Here is a 17,825-nt window from a genome sequence, read left to right as displayed (position 1 = left end):
TTGGCTCTCTGAACTTTACAAGTCTCCTATCAGTCCTGGGTGGTGGGTGACATGGAAAAGATATTATCCTAATTTTATAAGAGAGGACCAGAGTAATTTAAGGGATCTCTGAAAGCTTCCATCCACAAGAGAATAGTAGCAAGTCCAGGAATCCCTTTACTTTCCTGTGTGTCAAAGGATTTCTCTAGGTGTGTGAATTTAGGCCAGTGATTCAGTGACAGCCCTGGGCCCAGGACCCCTGATTCACAAGTGAGTGCTCTGTGCTCCTGTGGTCGCCTTCACCGCAAGTCTGTCACCCTCCAGGGACTGGGCCAGGGGTTAACAGCTCAAACTGCTACTTTATCCAGGTGCCCAAACTGCAGTTAAATATCATGAGAAGGAGCAAAGTAAAGGTACCAGATGCCAGACAAGAACCTGGGTCTAGAAAAAAAAGGAGATGTGTGTGTGTGTGTGTGTGTGTGTGTGTGTGTGTGTGTGTGTTTGTGTGTGTGTGTGTGTGTATGTGTGTGTGTGTATTGCATTTCAGAAGCTCTTGAAAGCCATGTAAGTAAAAATAGCACAGCTAGTGGGGTTAAGACTCAAGTTGGCCACATTTGTGAGGGGCTGCAGGTTGTTGCTTCAGTCCTGGATCAAGTCGTTTGGCCATAAAATAATAATGATGATAATAATAATAATAACAATAATAATAATAATTGTAGTAGTAGTGGTAGTAATAGTAATAATTCCCACTCCCCCCCCCCCATGTGGAATTTCCAGTTGACAAGGTGTTTTCACCTTCTTTATTTGTTTCTGACGGCTGTCTTGTAATGATTGCACTTCAGGTAGACACTGTGATTCCCCGACCAGAGAGGTGACATGAATTTCCAAGGTCACATAGCCTAGGAGTAGCTGACCTGAGATAAAAATCCAGATGTTCTGACTTCCAGCCTTGTTCAGTAACTGGAATTACAAGACCATAGAAGGTCTGAGATAGAAAGGACATTAAAGGCTACCTATCATTTTCCTCTCTTAGATGGGGAAACTGAGGCTCAGAGAAGTGAAGTAACTGGTTGAAAGTCACATGGCCAGATAATGGCAGAGCTACCATCAGGGCCCAGATATACTGACAGTCCCAGCAAAGTGTTCTTATACATTTGTTAGTCGGAGTAAAAACCTCCTAACAGAGCTGGGTAAGCCCCTAGGAAGGTATGTATCGTGTACATGCAAATGCTAGACGCCATTAACAGTGTGAGGACCTGAGACCCAGCTGGCAGGTGTTAGAGTCCCCGAATCCCTCTGCTACCAGGAGGATTGCCCAGTCGCTAGGAGGGCTCCGGGCAGAAAAGGAGACGGTCTCTAGGCAGCAGAGCACGGGGAGAAGAAAGAGCTGGTTGGGGAGGGGTGGCCGTGAGCTTGGGAAGCAAGCATCCCGCAGGTGGGAAACTGGAGGCGCCTGGCATCTCAGTGCGGCAGGGCTGGGGGGGCGTGGGTGGGAGCGTCTGGGAATCATGGCTGGGAAGGGGGGCCAGGAAGGGCTTTACTCTCATTGGCCCGTGAATGGCTTAAACTCCCCATCCACCCCTTCTGTGACTTCAGAGCCAGGCCCATTCACATGCAAATACCCTCTGGGACCGGGAAGCTGAGCCCCAGAAGGTTCAGGACAGGAAAATAGCCTGGGGACAGGCAAAAACAAAGCCTTGTTGTGTTCTTCTCCTGCAGAGGCAGCCTGGCTCCAGGTCGGTCACAGTCAGCACTGGGGTGAAAGCAGTGATTAAGTAAGTGCTGAGCGGAGAGAAGGGACCCACCACGGGCCAGCGTCTCCAGGCACTTTCCAGGAATGTGCAAGCCGGTATGTCCCTCCGCCACTGCCCAGGACCCTGCCCTCCCCAGCCCGAATGCACATCCTCAAATCTTGGAAAATTTTCAAGAGAGCTAGAATAGGGACCAAAAGACCTGGCTTCTGGTTACCGCCCTGCCACTCACATGTGTCACTTTAACCTCCCCAGGCACTGGTGCCCTGGAGCTGGCTCTTACCAACTTACAGGGGCCAGTTGTCAACTTTTCAGGGATTTTTGCAATGCTGTCGTTAAACATAGCCATCGTGAAAAACTGTTTCATAAATTTACAATTAAATAAATTATATTAAAAAGAAATAAATTATATAAAAACTCATCATCTCCTAACTATTCTATCATTTTACTATTATCTCAGCACTCGAGTTTACTAATGTCTAGAATATCTGAGTGGTGAATAGAGAGCTACCGAGGTATCTCTTCTCTGCCCTCCCAACCCACCCCCCAGTCCAGACCAGGTTGTTGATCATTGATAAGTGCACCACTGGTTCAGCCTCAGTTTTCACAAACATACTCGGTGGACCTTAATTCTATCCTCTAAGAGTCAGGAGGTCAAATGACACCTGGGTGGGAAAGCAGCTTGTAAAGTCTGCCACTGCCTGTGCGCATTAGGCAGGGACCCTATTTCCCAGGCCCCCTGGTGATGGGGCTCCCACCTGCACCTCTGTCTTCATCTCCCATCCCTGTCCCTCCTGCTCCAGCCACACTGCCAACCTTGCTCCTCTTCAAACACACCAGGCACATTCCCACTAAGGTCTTGGCTGTTCTTTCTGGTTGGGATGCTTTTCCCCAGAGAGCTACATGGCTGACTTTCTCAACTTCTTCAAGTCTTTGCTCAAATGTCACCCTTTCAACAAGGACCACCTTGATCAACATGTTTCAGTGGTAACATGCACCCCACCTCACGTGGACCCTCTTTACCCTGCTCTGTTTCACTTCCTTGCCTGTCACCTTACTACTCATTATATAATTAACCTGTGGATTGTGTCTAGTGTTTATTGTCTGTTCCCCCCAGTGTCATGGAAGCACCCAGCCGACCGGCATTTCTGTCTTGATTACCACTGTACCCCAAGCTCTAGCAAATGGTGGGCATTCCATGAATATTTGTTGAATAAATGAATGCCTCCCCTTCCTTACTTTTTCTTCTATGAGCACATCAAAGCAAACTCAAGCCCTGCTTTTCACTAAGGTGTGTCTGAGAGTGGCCTGTGTACACATAAGCACACAGATTGCACACCGGGGCACCTATTCCCCAGGGCACTCCCACCTCACACTCACCCACACTTGCCCACATTCTCTGCCCCAGCGCTGGGAACCTTCCTTCTGTTTTCCATCACCCCAGAGCCTGTGCTGTTTGTACTTCCTTCATAAAATAAGCTTTTGTCACGCTTTTTCTGAAGCTCATTTTCACTTCCTGATTCTTCTGAATCAGCTAGAATGGATTTGGAAACCTGGTATCTCTAGAGTGAAGAATTCCACTAGGGAGTACAATTGAAATTCATGAGAAATATTTACCCATTCCTCTTTTCCTTCAGGGGCAAGGCCTCCTGTCTACTCCCAGAGAATGAACAGAGCTTCGGCAGTAGTTGAAGGTCGAGGGCACGTTCAGAGTAAACACAGAGCACTGCACCGAAATTAGGAGTCCGGGTTCAGAGGAGTCAGTCTTTGAGCAGGGCCATGGGAGGGACTTATCTGTCAATTACATAGCAGGATGAAGACTGACCCAACGAGGCCTGGGAAGGGAGCATCAGGGCTGGAAGGGCTTAGAGAGGCCAGCCAGTCCAATTTCCTCATTGGGCAGATGGAGAAACTGAGGCCCAGAGCAGACAAGTGACTTGCCCAATGTCTCAACAGGAGTCAGTGGCTGATCTCTAGACCAGAGCCCTTTCCTTTATGCTTACCGCCAGGAGACTTCTGCTTTTTCCTGTTCTGCCCCCAGCGCTGTGCTCACTACTAGAAATAAACACAGACATAGGCCCTGAACTCCTGGGGCTGACAGTCTAGTGCGATGTCCTTGAGTTCACCATTAGACATGTGTACCACAAACAGATAAATTGAGCACTTTCCCAACCTTCATAGCTCAGACTCCAATTTTTATTTATTTATTTATTTTTTTGGTACGCGGGCCTCTCACTGTTGTGGCCTCTCCCGTTGCGGAGCACAGGCTCCGGACGCGCAGGCTCAGCGGCCATGGCTCACGGGCCCAGCCGCTCCGCGGCATCTGGGATCTTCCCGGACCGGGGCACGAACCCGTGTCCCCTGCATCGGCAGGCGGACTCTCAACCACTGTGCCACCAGGGAAGCCTGTTCAGACTCCATTTTTATAAATTTTTTTTTTCTCCCAATGTCAGAATAAAAGAGAAAGTTCTTCAACAAAATCTAGACAACACAGGAACCCTCAAGGTCCTTCAGTTTTACAAGATTTTACTAAATTTCTCTTATAGCCAGGAAGCATATCAAAATCCTGAAATCCCTACCAGGATAAAACTTGTTCTGAGAAGGGCCAAATGGAGAAACACAATCATGACTTAGGGGTAAGAAGAACAAGGATTGAAACCTGGCTTTGCTCTAAAGTCCTGGACCACAAATGCTCTTAAGCTCTTGATGCTCAGTATCCTTTCCTGTAAATTAGATGTAGTAATCCCGGCTCTCCCTAGTCCATGAGAATCAAAGGAGGCAATACATCAGAAAGTGCCACAAACTTGTGTCACGACAAATGAATACACAGGAGAAATAAACAGCCTCTTGCATTTGATTAGTCCTTTCAGAGTACTTTTCCATAAATTGCCTGAAAAACTGAGTGATATGTGCAAGGTCATAGGCAGCCAGTTAGTGGTAAAGTCAGAGCAGATGAGAAAACGGACACTCATTGAGCATCTGGTGATACCAGCAAGCACTTTAGTGCTCACACCCTTGCCATCATTACCACTCTAATAATGCTTACTGAACTAATTACATAGGTGTTGGGCATATGTCAATACAGCATTTACCTCACTTGACATTCACAATAAGCCCAAGAGCTAGGCATTACTGTTATCCCTATTTTACAATAAACAGTGGAAGCAGGACCTGACTCTAGGTCTGAGTGGCTCTAGAGGCTGAACTCCAAACCATTGAACATGTTTGCCTTTTGCAGTACTGATTTCACTCATAGCCATCATTTCATTTAAACTCTTGCATAAACTGCAAGGAAGGTACTGTATCATTGAGTCTTTTTTTTTTTTTTTTTTTGGTACCAATCACAAAACCGATGCTTAGGGAGATCAAGAAGTTTAGGAAATTACACTGTTAAATTCCTCTTTACCCTTCAAGACTTATCTCAGACATTAATTATTTCCAAAGCTTTTCTTGAACACCCAGAAATGATCACTCTACAACTTATATACTGCCCCATACTCTTGTGTTACTCTGCCCAGTTTTAGCTTATTAATTATGTACTTGTCTTATGACACACTATGAAATCATGAGTTCTTGGAGGGCAGGTACTGCCTTACTCATCTTCATGGGGCCTGTCTTTGGTGCAGTGTCCAACTTATGGTAGATTTTCAATAAAATTCTCAGACTTCATTCCATAGACAGTGGAGAACAATTGAAAGGTTTTGAGAGTTGCACAATCAAAGCAATGTTTAAGAAGATCTCTCTGTACACATGTAGAGGGTGGACCGGTTGGGGAGAGACCCACAGCTGGCAGACATTTAGGATGGTATTGCAATAAACTAGGCGAGAGGAATAAGAACTGGAACTAAAGAGCTAAAGTGGAGAGAATGGAAGAAATGTTTAATGTATCAAGAATATAAGAGGAGAAAAGTGGTGTTATGTCATATGAGCATTTAACAGATGCCAGTTGAGCTATATGCACTCAATAAAAGAAGGGGAAAGAGAGAAAGAGAAAAAAGCCAAATGCAGGTTTTTATTATCTCCTTTTCCAATGAACAGATACCATGAAGTGAACTTGACAATAAGATGTGTGAATCTGCTGCTCCCTTGGTGGTTCTGGTTTCTGAGTACCTTTTTCAGTAACTATAGCTCCAGGGCTCATTTCTCAGCACAAGTCAAACTACTTCATCTGATGCTCAACTAAAGGAACTATATAATTTGTTGCATTTCTGGGAAAAAAAGTCTCTTCTGGACATTCTAAAAGACAGTGCTCTACTATATTTAAGAGAGTAAGTTTGACTATAGACAGTATTAGCCTTACATTACACTTAAAAACCTAGGCATCCATAAGATGGGGGACTCCACTGTCACTTAATATTTTTAAAAGAAGAAAAGAAAAGACTGAGAGTTTTGAGATATAAATTCTGGTCCCCGTGTGACCTTGGCCAATGAATTGCCCTTTCCAGGGCTTCAGCATGATGATCATGAAGTTGAATCATGATTCCTGAGGTCTTAGATACATAGAATATCAGGGCTAGGTGGACCTTAGAGAACATCTGGTTCAACTCCCTGTATCTGAGACAGGAGGAAAGAGTCCACTCTAGAAGCAATCACTTGCCCAGGGTTACTTAGTTAGTAGAGAATGGCCACAAGAATCTAGGCCTCCAGTTTCCTGGCCAGTGTCTGTGCTCTGCCCCTCGCCTACAGCATTAACCAGCTGTGATTCATATGTCTCATCTGTGCACTGTAGGAATCCACACATTGCAGCCACATTCCAAGGAAGCAAATCCTGTCGTGCAGATGTGCATGTGCCTTGAAGACCAAAGACTGCGGGAAGTCAGGCTGGAGAGGAATTTTCATAAAATGAGAGCATCCAGACCACAGCCTTGGGGTCCTGCCCTTCCTCAAGCTGCTGATGTGCAGTGTCAGCAATTCCGTCATCATCACCCTGATGGGCCAGGGTGGGAAGGGCAGTCTGTGGACTGGGGCTGGGCTGAAAGGATTCCTGTGAACTGGACTGTCCTTTAAACCCACTCCCAGGCCTGCCAGGGGAATTCAGTCACAGAATGAAAGAGGCTCAAAACAGGGGATATTATCCCATCAGACGGAAATGAGTGATATTCCAAGTTCCTTGGAAAAGGACAGCACTGGCATGATATATTTACAAGTTTTCTTCAAATGACATGTCACTAAGGCAACTCCAGCAGACTATAGTCTCTTACTGGAGTGCTTATGGCCACGGAACTTCAAGAAGAGGCCGCTGTGACATATTATTACCGTTCTCTGGCATTATCCTAACTAGGATAATGAGGGTTTGGGGGGTCATCTGGAAAGCTCTGGCAAGGAGAATGAAGATTAAAATTCTGGAATTTAAGGGACCTTAGGGATCATCTCATTCTACTCCTCATGGAACAGATGAAAAGACAGAATTTTGTAGCGGGGTATTGACTTATCCAAGGGTGGCATGGCTGGCATGCTTATGCTTCATTCAGATGAAAAGGGAAGAGCCTCCTTCTCATTCATAACCAGGAAAGCCACATATTCTGGGGGTGGAAGGTTAGGGAGAGAACACAATTAGGAAAAGTCAACGGGTTTCGACTATATGTTGAAGGCGTCTGGGTTTTAGGGTTCACAGGTGAGAGTACTAGTCTTGTCCCTGAATTGGGAACTTAAGGAGTATTCAAGCTGTAATTCCTGCAAGGTGTGACCTTCAGGGGGACCAAGAAGGTTGAGTGAGCAGAGTGAGCTTCTGAGCCACCTTCAACCCTAGCAGCCTCACTTCTGTTTCCTATATCAGGACTACTAGAAGATTTTTAAGAAGAAAATGTCCACTAGGGAGAAAATATTTGAAAAACAACAATAACAGCAATGACATGTGACTAGGTGGGTCTCCAGAGGGCCCCTGTGGCCTGACATCCTATGAGTTCTTGAGTCCAGGAGGGGAACTCTGCCGGGCACATGTGGGCAAGGACACAGGGCCTGTCTCCACATGAGCACTAGTCATCAGCTGACCAGGGTGCAGCGTCCTGTGAAGGAAGGCCTGCTCAGGCCCCATGGCTGCTAGAACCTCTGCAGGGAGGCCAATGCTAGTGCTGGGATGGCATTCTGGAAGGAAGTGAGCTGTGCAAGCCCAAGCAAAGTAATACCTCTCTGTCCAATATGCTAATCTCTTCTTCTAAAGGAACTGGAAAAATGTATTGGAATCAGAGAAGCAAGGACTGTCGGGCACTTCAGGTAGGCAGCTCAGTCTCTGTGTTGCCTCACACAGACTGTTTCTTTGCTATGCTCAGAGGTCATAAGTCTAATTTTGGAGCAGAGAGAGTGCTAAAAGATTGTCTTTTCTACTCCAGATCATTTGGGAGTTAGTGGCAGATCTGGGACTAGAACAGGCATTTCCTGAATCCCAGTCAAGAAACCAGGATGATGCTGCCCTTCCAGAGGGCCTAGTCCCATCTCCTTGGGCTTTCAGGAAGGTATCTCACCATAGAAACCATCAATCAATTTCCAAAATATTCTCCAACCAGAAAGGCCAAACTTTGGGTAGAACTTCCAGTGCCCTTAATTCAGTGTCGGAAGAGGTCTTCACAGTCTATTGTTGCCCTTGAAAAGTATCATTTTTTTCCGCTACAAAGTGTAGCTGATGTCAACTCTTTAATCTGCCTTGCCAGCAGACTCAATTTATTTGGGGGCAAAGGAATGAGTTAAATCCTCTATTGTGTGTTTATCATCTCGATAAAGGAGTCCTAACAAGGTCAAACCTGGCATCCATATAAATAAGAGGAAAACCTGTGAGAAATGATTGAATATGAATTGAGAGTGAATTCTTAGGGTGGAGGCAGGGAGGAATAATGAAAATAAGTCATTGTCACAGCTAAAGAAAAAAATTCTAATTTCTGTGGTCTTGAGGCCTCAGCTACTAATAAAGGCAAGTGTTTCCGCTGGCAAAATTTCTAGATGATTGACATATTTGAAAGTAGAGAAAAAAGCAGTTAGGAAGTTCACATCTAGCCTTGTCTAAATCTATGGAATTTACTCTTCTATTAAGTCACTGTTTGGTCATTTTCCTTCTGCTAAGTTCACTCTCCAACCTAAATATTTGAGAATACCATGGTTGTACGGTGAGCATCAGCTAGGGGAATGGGCTGGGGGATTCTGCTAACCTAATGTCCCCTACCCATAATGCATCTGGGATCCTGGAGTTTGGTTCTGCCAGAGGCTAGATTATGTCCTAGAAGACATAACTAACCTGTTTGTTAGAAATTTCAATTTAGGATGATAAACACTTAGGATCTTGGTGAATACTCTCTGCTTGATCTTTGCGAGAAGTTGACTGAGAAGTTGACTCCATTTTCAATGAATTTATAGAAACTGTCTGTCAATCTAGATTACCAAGCCACATCATCTCTTAGAGCAGCCAGTTTTACCTTTTCTCATTCTTTTTGTCAATCTTTTATTGTCATTACTCTTTTTCATCTTGTGCAATTGCTATTTTTCTAGGCTCATCTCTCTTTTTAAGGGACTAGATTTTTGTGTCCTTCAATTCTCACAGTTTCTAGCACAGGGCATTCAAAGATGGGCAGCATCACACAAAGAGAGCAATGGTTCTCAAATGGAGAGATTTTGCTCCCCTGGGGATATTGATAACTGCTGGAGACATTTTTGGTTGTCACAACTGGAGTGGGAGTGCTATTGGCATCTAGTGAGTAGAAGCCAGGGATGCTGCTGAAGACCCTACCATTCGCAAAACAGCTTTCTTCAGCAAGTAATTGTCTGGCTCAAAATGTCAATAGTGTTAAAATTGAAAAACTGTCACGGAGCACCAATTTTAGAACATTTTCAGTCACAGAAAATGTGCTTTAAATGGGATACTTGATGCATATCCAACATATATAATTAGCCACACCCACCATTTAAAATGAGTTAATCAGGGTAGGGGTTCACAGCCCCACTTACCAGGCCTCCGCCCCACCCCATCCCACTGTTCTTTTCAGTCCCTGCAGTATCCTAGGGCTCAGTGTAGTACAGCTTGTGAGCAGTTTGGTGGAGCCAAAAGAACATGGTATTGAAAGTCACAAGACATGGGTTTGGAAGCCTGATCCATCACTTACTAGCTATACAACGTTGGGTGAGTTGCTTCACCTTCTTGGGGTTGTTTCTTTGTCTGTAAATGGGACAGTAGTACCTGTCTCATAGGATTGTTTTAAAGGTTGAATGAGATTTTAAGCGTAAATCACCTTGTCAACTCACTTCTTTGCTGTTGATCAAATATTCTGGTAAACACAAGGTTAACTCTTGTTGAATTACAGGCTGTGGAAAAATGAGACTATACTAATACCAAAAATATAGAAAGCCTACTCTAGGGTGGTTTGATGAGAACTTCTTCCAGGAAACCAGAGAGAGTTTATAAAGTAGGTTCTTAGGTCTTCACATCTTTTTGAACCAGATACAACCTTAATAAGTGTAAATACAAGGTTAACTCTTGTTGAATTACAGGCTGTGGAAAAATGAGACTATACCAATACCAAAAATATAGAAAGCCTACTCTAGGGTGGTTTGATGAGAACTTCTTCCAGGAAACCAGAGAGAGTTTATAAAGTAGGTTCTTAGGTCTTCACATCTTTTTGAACCAGATACAACCTTAATAAGTGTAAATACAAGGTTAACTCTTGTTGAATTACAGGCTGTGGAAAAATGAGACTATACTAATATCAAAAATATAGAAAGCCTACTCTAGGGTGGTTTGATGAGAACTTCTTCCAGGAAACCAGAGAGAGTTTATAAAGTAGGTTCTTAGGTCTTCACATCTTTTTGAACCAGATACAACCTTAATAAGTGTCATCTCTCAGAAGTACTTTAACCTTTCTTAGCTCCACTTTTAAAAGAGAACAGCTCCCCACCCATGGCATTGTTTGTGGGCTCTCCTTAAATTCTGGGAAATGTTGTTTTGATGTTGTAATCATTTTCTGCTCCTCTTCCATTTGTCTTTGACATCCATCTGTGTAGTGACCCCCCACTGTTGCCCATACTCTTTGTTGATAAAATCCAAACTCTTTAGCATCATATTCAAGGCCCTTCAGAATCTCATCCCAATCCAACCTTCCAACTTCACCTCCTACTCTCCGCTGCGGCATACGCTACACTTCCCAAACACTTGATCATTACCTAGGGAACAGGGCAACGCTTTCTAATGTCTCAGCTTTGGATATAATGCTAGCTTACTCTGATTAATGCTGACTCTGGGGTATCTGCCCTTTTCTGCTTGTTGAATTAAAGGTGACATTGGAGCAGAGGTTAGTGGAAACGTTAAAGACTTTGAGATCAGAAAGGAAAAGGCAAGGCTGTGTTTGGCTGAGTCACACTTTGCCAGTTTCAGTTTCCCTCAAGGTCTTTTCTAGGTCTTCCTACTCAGCCTGCACCTAGCATGCCACCCCCAACCCTCCTTCATAATGTTATAACATTGTAATGTCTCCCTCACTGGACTGCCAGCCTGGGTGGTAAACACAGCATCTAATTCATCTAAGCTCCTCTAACTCCCAGCAGATTCTCCCATAGAGAACCTGGCCCAGTTAGGGAACATTAGGGGTCTCACCTTCACATAGTCGTATTCACAAAGGTAAGAGGATTCCAAGTTGAAGTGCATGAAGTAAAGCTTGATCCGAAATCCCTCTGGGACAGTGATATTCCACGTCACCTCTGAATCACTTGGATAAGAGTCTGGATAGCCAGGTGACTGAATCTGGCCAAACATATTGTTAAGCTCCACTATGTGGGCCAAAGCCTTCAACAAGGAGAAGCACAGAGCATGAGAGAGAAGGAGCCACCTGAAAGACATGAATGGATTCACTTACATTCACAGACACTGGTCCTTGCCATTTAGCTAAATCAACAGCCAGGAGAACAAGTTCCCAGCATGTCTCTGCCACTGACCTGCTGTAATTACTTCGTCCTTATGGGTCTTGCTTACCCAGCCTATAATACTGGAGGGCGGTAACTTGATTTTAAAGGTTGCTTCCAGTTGTGCTCTTTTTAAAGATTTGATAATAGTATTAAACTTTCCCAGAAAATACCATATTTGGGACTCTGAGGCATATCATTTTTTGGTTGAAAATATAAATTTCATAGTTAGGTAAAAGCTGGTATCATTTCTTTAGCTTAGCTTCATTTAAGAATCATAAACTCTTGATTCAATTTTCTAAAAAGTAAGTAATAGTAACATGGTAATATTGAGATAAGACTTATACTCAATGATGGGATCTGTAGTACCTAAAACAAATTTAACAAAATCAATCAAGAAATGCAAAATTTTGAATTAAGAAGGAATGAGCAAAACAAGGTTTTTCCTTTTGGCAAGTGTTTTTTATAAAAGGATCAAAAACATACAGTTTATTTCCAGCTGCAGGAATGAGAGATGATGGACTGTGAAAAGAGTTGCATAAGGGGCACGGGAAATTCAACAAAACTTGCAGAATACACCCAAAGTGGCTGATGCAATAATGAGGCAGAATGTCCAAGGCTTGTCAAAAACCTAATGGTTGGGCTTCCCTGGTGGCGCAGTGGTTGAGAGTCCGCCTGCCGATGCAGGGGACACGGGATCGTGCCCCGGTCCGGGAAGATCCCACATGCCGCGGAGCGGCTAGGCCCGTGAGCCATGGCCGCTGAGCCTGCACATCCGGAGCCTGTGCTCCGCAACGGGAGAGGCCACAGCAGTGAGAGGCCCGCGTACCGCAAAAAAACAAAAACAAACAAACAAAAAACCTAATGGTCAGTACACAGGACAACCAAGACAACAACTACTAGATTGCTCCCCCTGTGAGACTCAAGGACCTTGAACTCAAACATCCCAATCCTGGCTCATCGACTTCTCCCTTAAATACTGTATGTTCTGCTTCCTATGTCTTGGGAACCCCTCTGCTTCTCTCCAGCCAATTAATTTAAATGTTCTTATCTGGACTGTTGCTATTTCATCCTAACTGATCTCCCTGGCTACCACTTCATACCATTCAGCAATCTTCCGCCAAATTTGATTTTCTAAAACACAGATGTGTCCACACTGCTCCACTGTGCCTGCAGGGCAAAGCATCTGCTACCGGGATGGCTGATAAGCCCTTTTTGATCTAGTGCTGATTTACCTGTCCAACTTCATCTCATAGCAGCCATGCCGAGGCAGATCATTCTGGGAGCATGCCATGCCCATCCAGGCCTTGGTCCCATTGCACATGCCCTGCTCATTCCTCACCTGGTTGTCTTATTTATCCTCCACCATCCAGCTCAAAGCTTCCCAAGATACCACAGAGTATCCTTCACTCCAGATTCCAGCTCCCTGTACATGCTTCCAATTAGAGCACTGCTTTAGGCACAGTCCCTGAAGTTGGGTGTATTTGGGTTCAAATCCCAGTTCTCTTACTTACTGGCTGTGAAATCTTGGGTAATTAGTCTCTGAGCTCAGGTTTCCTCAAATGTAAAATGAAGATTATAATCTCTAATTTACAGAGCTCACATGAACATTGGAGATGATGTATGTGAAAGACCTAATATAAAGCCTGGTATATAAGAGATGATGAATGAATGAACGAATGAATGAACGAAAGCATGAAAGTGGGGCCAGAGTCTTATATAGCCTAAAAAGTAACTTCTGGGAAATTATACCAGCGTCTTAAGATTAAGATACAATTTGGCTAATCAGGAAGTTGTTTCTCCCCAAGCTGCCCCACGCTGCTCGGTAAACAGATGCACATATGTTTATATATGCACACATATGAATTTTTGAGTGTGTAAACACAATGAGATAACTACAATGAGATTATCTAGCTGTCATATAATATTTACATAAAAGGTAAATACGTAAGTGCAAAATGGCCTACAAGGGTGTCAGTAGGATATTAACAGTAGTTATCTCTGAAGTGGTAATATGAGTGTTTTTAATTTTACTTTTGTGTATATGAAATGTTCAGATGTGTCTAGAAGGGCCTAGTGCTATTTTTTCAATTAAAAAAAATAGTTATTTAAATTTTTTCCAAGGCCCCTGCAATAGCAACATGTGAGATGCAACTAAGGAAACAAAATGTTTTAATCCAATTGCCAGGGTCAATATTTTTATAAACCAATCTGTGGAGGAGAGAGAAGGGGAGGCACAGGTCCAAGCTCTCTCGTGAACTAGTAGGAAAGCTTGAGTCTAGAAACCCTGGCTTGCAGGGCTCAGGCAGCCCCACTTTCAAGTGAGGAAATATACTGATGGTACCCGGGCTAGGAGTTCTGGTTCAGTTCCGCTTGGGGAGGGGAGAGCACTGGTCTTAGGTTGGAATAGCTGGATTCAAGTCCAGACTTTGACTTTATTTATCTGACCCATCTTGGGGAAGTCACATAAGGTCTCCCTCTCAGTTTCTTCATTCTTTAATTGGTGACAATAATGACATCCCCCGGGGCTGCTATCAGAATAAAGGACGATTGGAAAATAAGTACTTTGTTAACTGTCCAGCCCTAGGCAAACATTAGTTATGATTACTCCATCATGCTGCTTCCCGAAAAGCAGGGGTTAGGAATGAGCTTTGGATCCCCCAGCTGGACCTCCCTGCAATAGCGACACCCAGATTATGTAAGGCTGAAAGGTCAACTTTCTCCATATCTGCTTTTTCCAGACCACATGGAGGAGACTCTGAGCTTCCTAATGCTGCTTCTGTCAAGGGCTGGCCCAGGCTAACGGCTCCATCTATCCTCAGAGGCCTAGGACCATGTGTAGTAGGCAACTGGTCATCGTGGGAGGAAGGCCTGTGAAGCTTTCTGTTCTATTTTGTTTGCATCTCAAAACAGTTTTAAACATATGAAACAAATCTCTCTTTTCACATAATAAGCCTGAGCATATGCTTGCTTGCTTGCTTTCAGGGCTGCAAATTAAAGAATGTAAGTGGCAGCTTTCATTTCCCATCACGCTCTGAATGTTTTTGGCTTCTTATCCACCAGGCACCGGCTGTACAAATTCTGACACCTGCTATCTATTCTCCAACTAATCAAAAAGTTTAATTACATTTGCTTGAAATGTCAAAAGTAATATATAATGCCAGGATTTCCTAAGCTCTACTGTAGGAGCAAGCTCTCAGGAATGCCTTAAAAAATGCCGGCATATATCCATGGTTGTGGAATGAGTAGCACTTTCTATCCTTTCCATTCACTCCTCACTTCAACCTACACTACACCCAGACTGTTTTGGGGTAGAAGAGTTGAAATGGACTACATAGATCCCTTTGACAACACCCGTACTTGACAGATGACGAAAAGGATACCCCAAGAGGTGACATGTCATGCCCAATACCATATGGTGAATTAGCTTCAACAGAAGAAGGGAATAACAAAAGCTCACAGAGGATGCTGGGTCCATGCCCATATCATGCCCAGGCATCTGGCCAAAGCAATTAATCCTGTGAAAAATAATTTAAAAACCCGTAGCTTTATGTGAAAATTAAAAAAAAAAAAATAATACCAAAGCTCCTCCCCCGCAGATTTTAGTTTAATTGGTCTGGAGTGAGGCCTGGTCATTGACATTTTTTTTTTTTTTTTTTTGCGGTACACGGGCCTCTCACTGTTGTGGCCTCTCCCGTTGCGGAGCACAGGCTCCGGACGCGCAGGCTCAGCTGCTCCGCGGCATGTGGGATCTTCCCGGACCGGGGCACGAACCCGTGTCCCCTGCATCGGCAGGCGGACTCTCAACCACTGCACCACCAGGGAAGCCCTGACGTTTTTTAAAGCACCACAGATGCTTCTAATGTGCAGCTAGGATTGAGAGCCGCTGGTGTAGAATAATATACTTGGTTGACAGTCTGGCAAAATACAGTAGAAAAACATCCTGAACTTGGAGCCTAAAGATCCAAATTTGGGTCTGGGCTTTTTCAAGATCATCAGTGTGGCTCTGGGCAAGTTGCTAAACTCTTTTATCCTCACTTCTCCATAAATCCTACCTCATCCAAAATCTGAAGACCAGATGAGACAGTGCCTATGAAAGGGCTTTGCAAACTCTGAACTGTTGTGTCTATGTGAGGGAAGACCTTTTATAGACTTCTAGTGGAGCACTTTTCCAGTAGTAGTTTTGCTATTGAACAACTGAATTCAATTCAGCTAATATTTATTGCATGCCTAATAGGAAACAGACATTATGCTAGGTACTAGGCATACAAAGATGAACATGCCATAGATCCTATTCCTTAAGGAACACTCAGTCTTGGAAGAGGAGGTGGACATTTCAACAAAGAGGTATTAAGAAAGGTAGCTCCCAAGGACAGAGATATCACAAAGGAGAAGATGCTGACTCTGGGGATACTGGGCAGGGAAGAGGAGGTGATGTATGAGCCAGCTTGAACAATCGGGTTCTCTAGAAATAGGAGAAATAAGAGGGAGAGCTATTCTGGCTTAAGGGATCAGCAAACACCAAGATACAGAACTGATCGTCGGCCTTGTAGTTTGTTATGGCTGGGGCACTGGGTGGTAGGGTGAGATTTGAATAGTGGACAGATCAATCAAATTGTCATTCCATGTAGATGGGCATAAATCTCCTCTCTTTTAGGAGAAAGGAAAATGAAGTTAGATAGCAGATTTAACATTACAATGGATTTAGAAAGAAGAGAATGATTGGATTAACCGTAAAGACCTGATTATCTCTCTAAACCACAGGTAATCTGAGTTCAAAGAGTTAACATAGCCTGAAGCCCCTCATTGGCCCCAGACCCTGAAAAGTTGCTAGGTGACTTTGCAGAAGAGAAACAAATAGAAACCCTTTTCCAATTGAGAAGAAAATTAACGGGAAAAGATGTTTAGAGGCAACACATCTGCAGAGTGTTTTTTTTTTCTTTTTTGTATTTTTAACAGTATTAACACTTATAAGTAGTAAAAGTAATTATGGTGGTCGGATTTTGACACTTGGAGAGAAAAACTTACAAGAAATGTCTGGTAACAAGCATCAAATAACTCTAAGTCTAGGCTGAGGAATGGGGAATATTGAAGAGCTTGGAAACAATTAGAATTTAAAGTCCTAGTTTCAGAACTCCAAAGACTTTTTTTTTTTTTTTTAATTTCAATTTGTAATATTCCTTTAAGAGCCATTTGGTGCAATTCATAGCCTGATTCACGCCACTGGCGGCCTCTGATTTCAGTAAGAAATGCAGAAATTTATAGTGGAATGTAAAACGGGGACAGGTTTTTAGTTTTCTAAATTGAGGTTTTAAACTAGCAAACTTCTGAAGGTTTAAGAAGCCACATAGCTGAGCTACGGGAATCTGGTTTCTTTTCCGGTCAGAACAAATAAACACACAAACACATATCTAACTCACAAAGTGTTGGAAGAGATAAAGCAATGCTCTTTACAAAGGAGGAAAACAAAAACTCAGCCTTGTGGGCAACAGAAGAAAAGTCACATTGGCCAGCAGACAGCACCCTACGCTGGCAGAGGGAGAAATCTGAGTTCCAGCGGCGTCAGGGGCATTTGCACACAGCCTCCCGTTTCAAGTTGCATGTCTCCGGAGTCCCAGGGAAGGCCCCAGCCTGTCTCCCTTCTCAGAGCCCCAGGGAGTGATGAAAAGCCCCTGAACCAGCCACAGGACTCGCAGGTGAGTCGGCCCAGAGACAAGGTCAGACCTTCCAGGGCTACTTGGCACCTGGTCCCTGGAAGGACCCCCTGTGCCCACTCCTGCCCTGGCACTCACCTCATTTTCCTGCCTTGGGTGCTCCTGGCTGCCTGGTCCCCCCGGCCTGACTTGTCTGCGAGCTCGTCCCCGGTGTGGTGTCAGCGATGCCTTATCTTTGTTCTGAGGTCCCTGTGTGTCTCTGGAATTGGCTGGCATTCTCCATTCAGGTCACGCCTTCCCCTGCCTGCAACAGATCCCCTCTCCCCCTCTCTCCCTCTGCCTTTTCCTCTCTCTCTCCTCTCTGACTTGCTCGTACACAAACTCAGAGGAACCTGACAGAACAGAATCTGTCTTCTTCCTTAAAAGATCTGCTTCTCCAGGTCCCTCCTTCATCCCATACGGCTGCTTCCAGCTCCTGAGAGAGAATAACTGAGCAGCTCAAATAGGTATTTGTATCACCATGTGTGTGTGTGTGTGTGTATGTGTGTGGATATATGTGTGTATATGT

General features: G+C 44.2%; 1 protein-coding gene across 5 annotated transcripts in view; it reads right to left on the bottom strand.

Moving 5' to 3' along the window:
• Window positions 1-17,576, bottom strand: part of MASP1 (MBL associated serine protease 1) — a 66,990-nt gene extending 49,414 nt beyond the window's left edge. For all 5 annotated transcript variants that reach the window (XM_082839996.1, XM_082839995.1, XM_082839998.1 and 2 more), the window contains exons 1-2: window positions 17,396-17,576; window positions 11,299-11,530 (exon numbers count right to left, since the gene is read on the bottom strand). In XM_082839996.1, the coding sequence (XP_082696122.1) occupies window positions 11,299-11,530; window positions 17,396-17,400 (237 nt within the window). In that variant the 5' untranslated portion in view covers window positions 17,401-17,576. The remainder of the gene's footprint in view (window positions 1-11,298; window positions 11,531-17,395) is intronic.
• Between the last annotated feature and the right edge of the window lie 249 nt (window positions 17,577-17,825).

Source organism: Leucopleurus acutus (assembly GCF_964270905.1).
Source record: "Leucopleurus acutus genome assembly, chromosome: 5".
NCBI lineage: Eukaryota > Metazoa > Chordata > Mammalia > Artiodactyla > Delphinidae > Leucopleurus > Leucopleurus acutus.
This window is presented reverse-complemented; position numbering and strand designations above follow the sequence as displayed.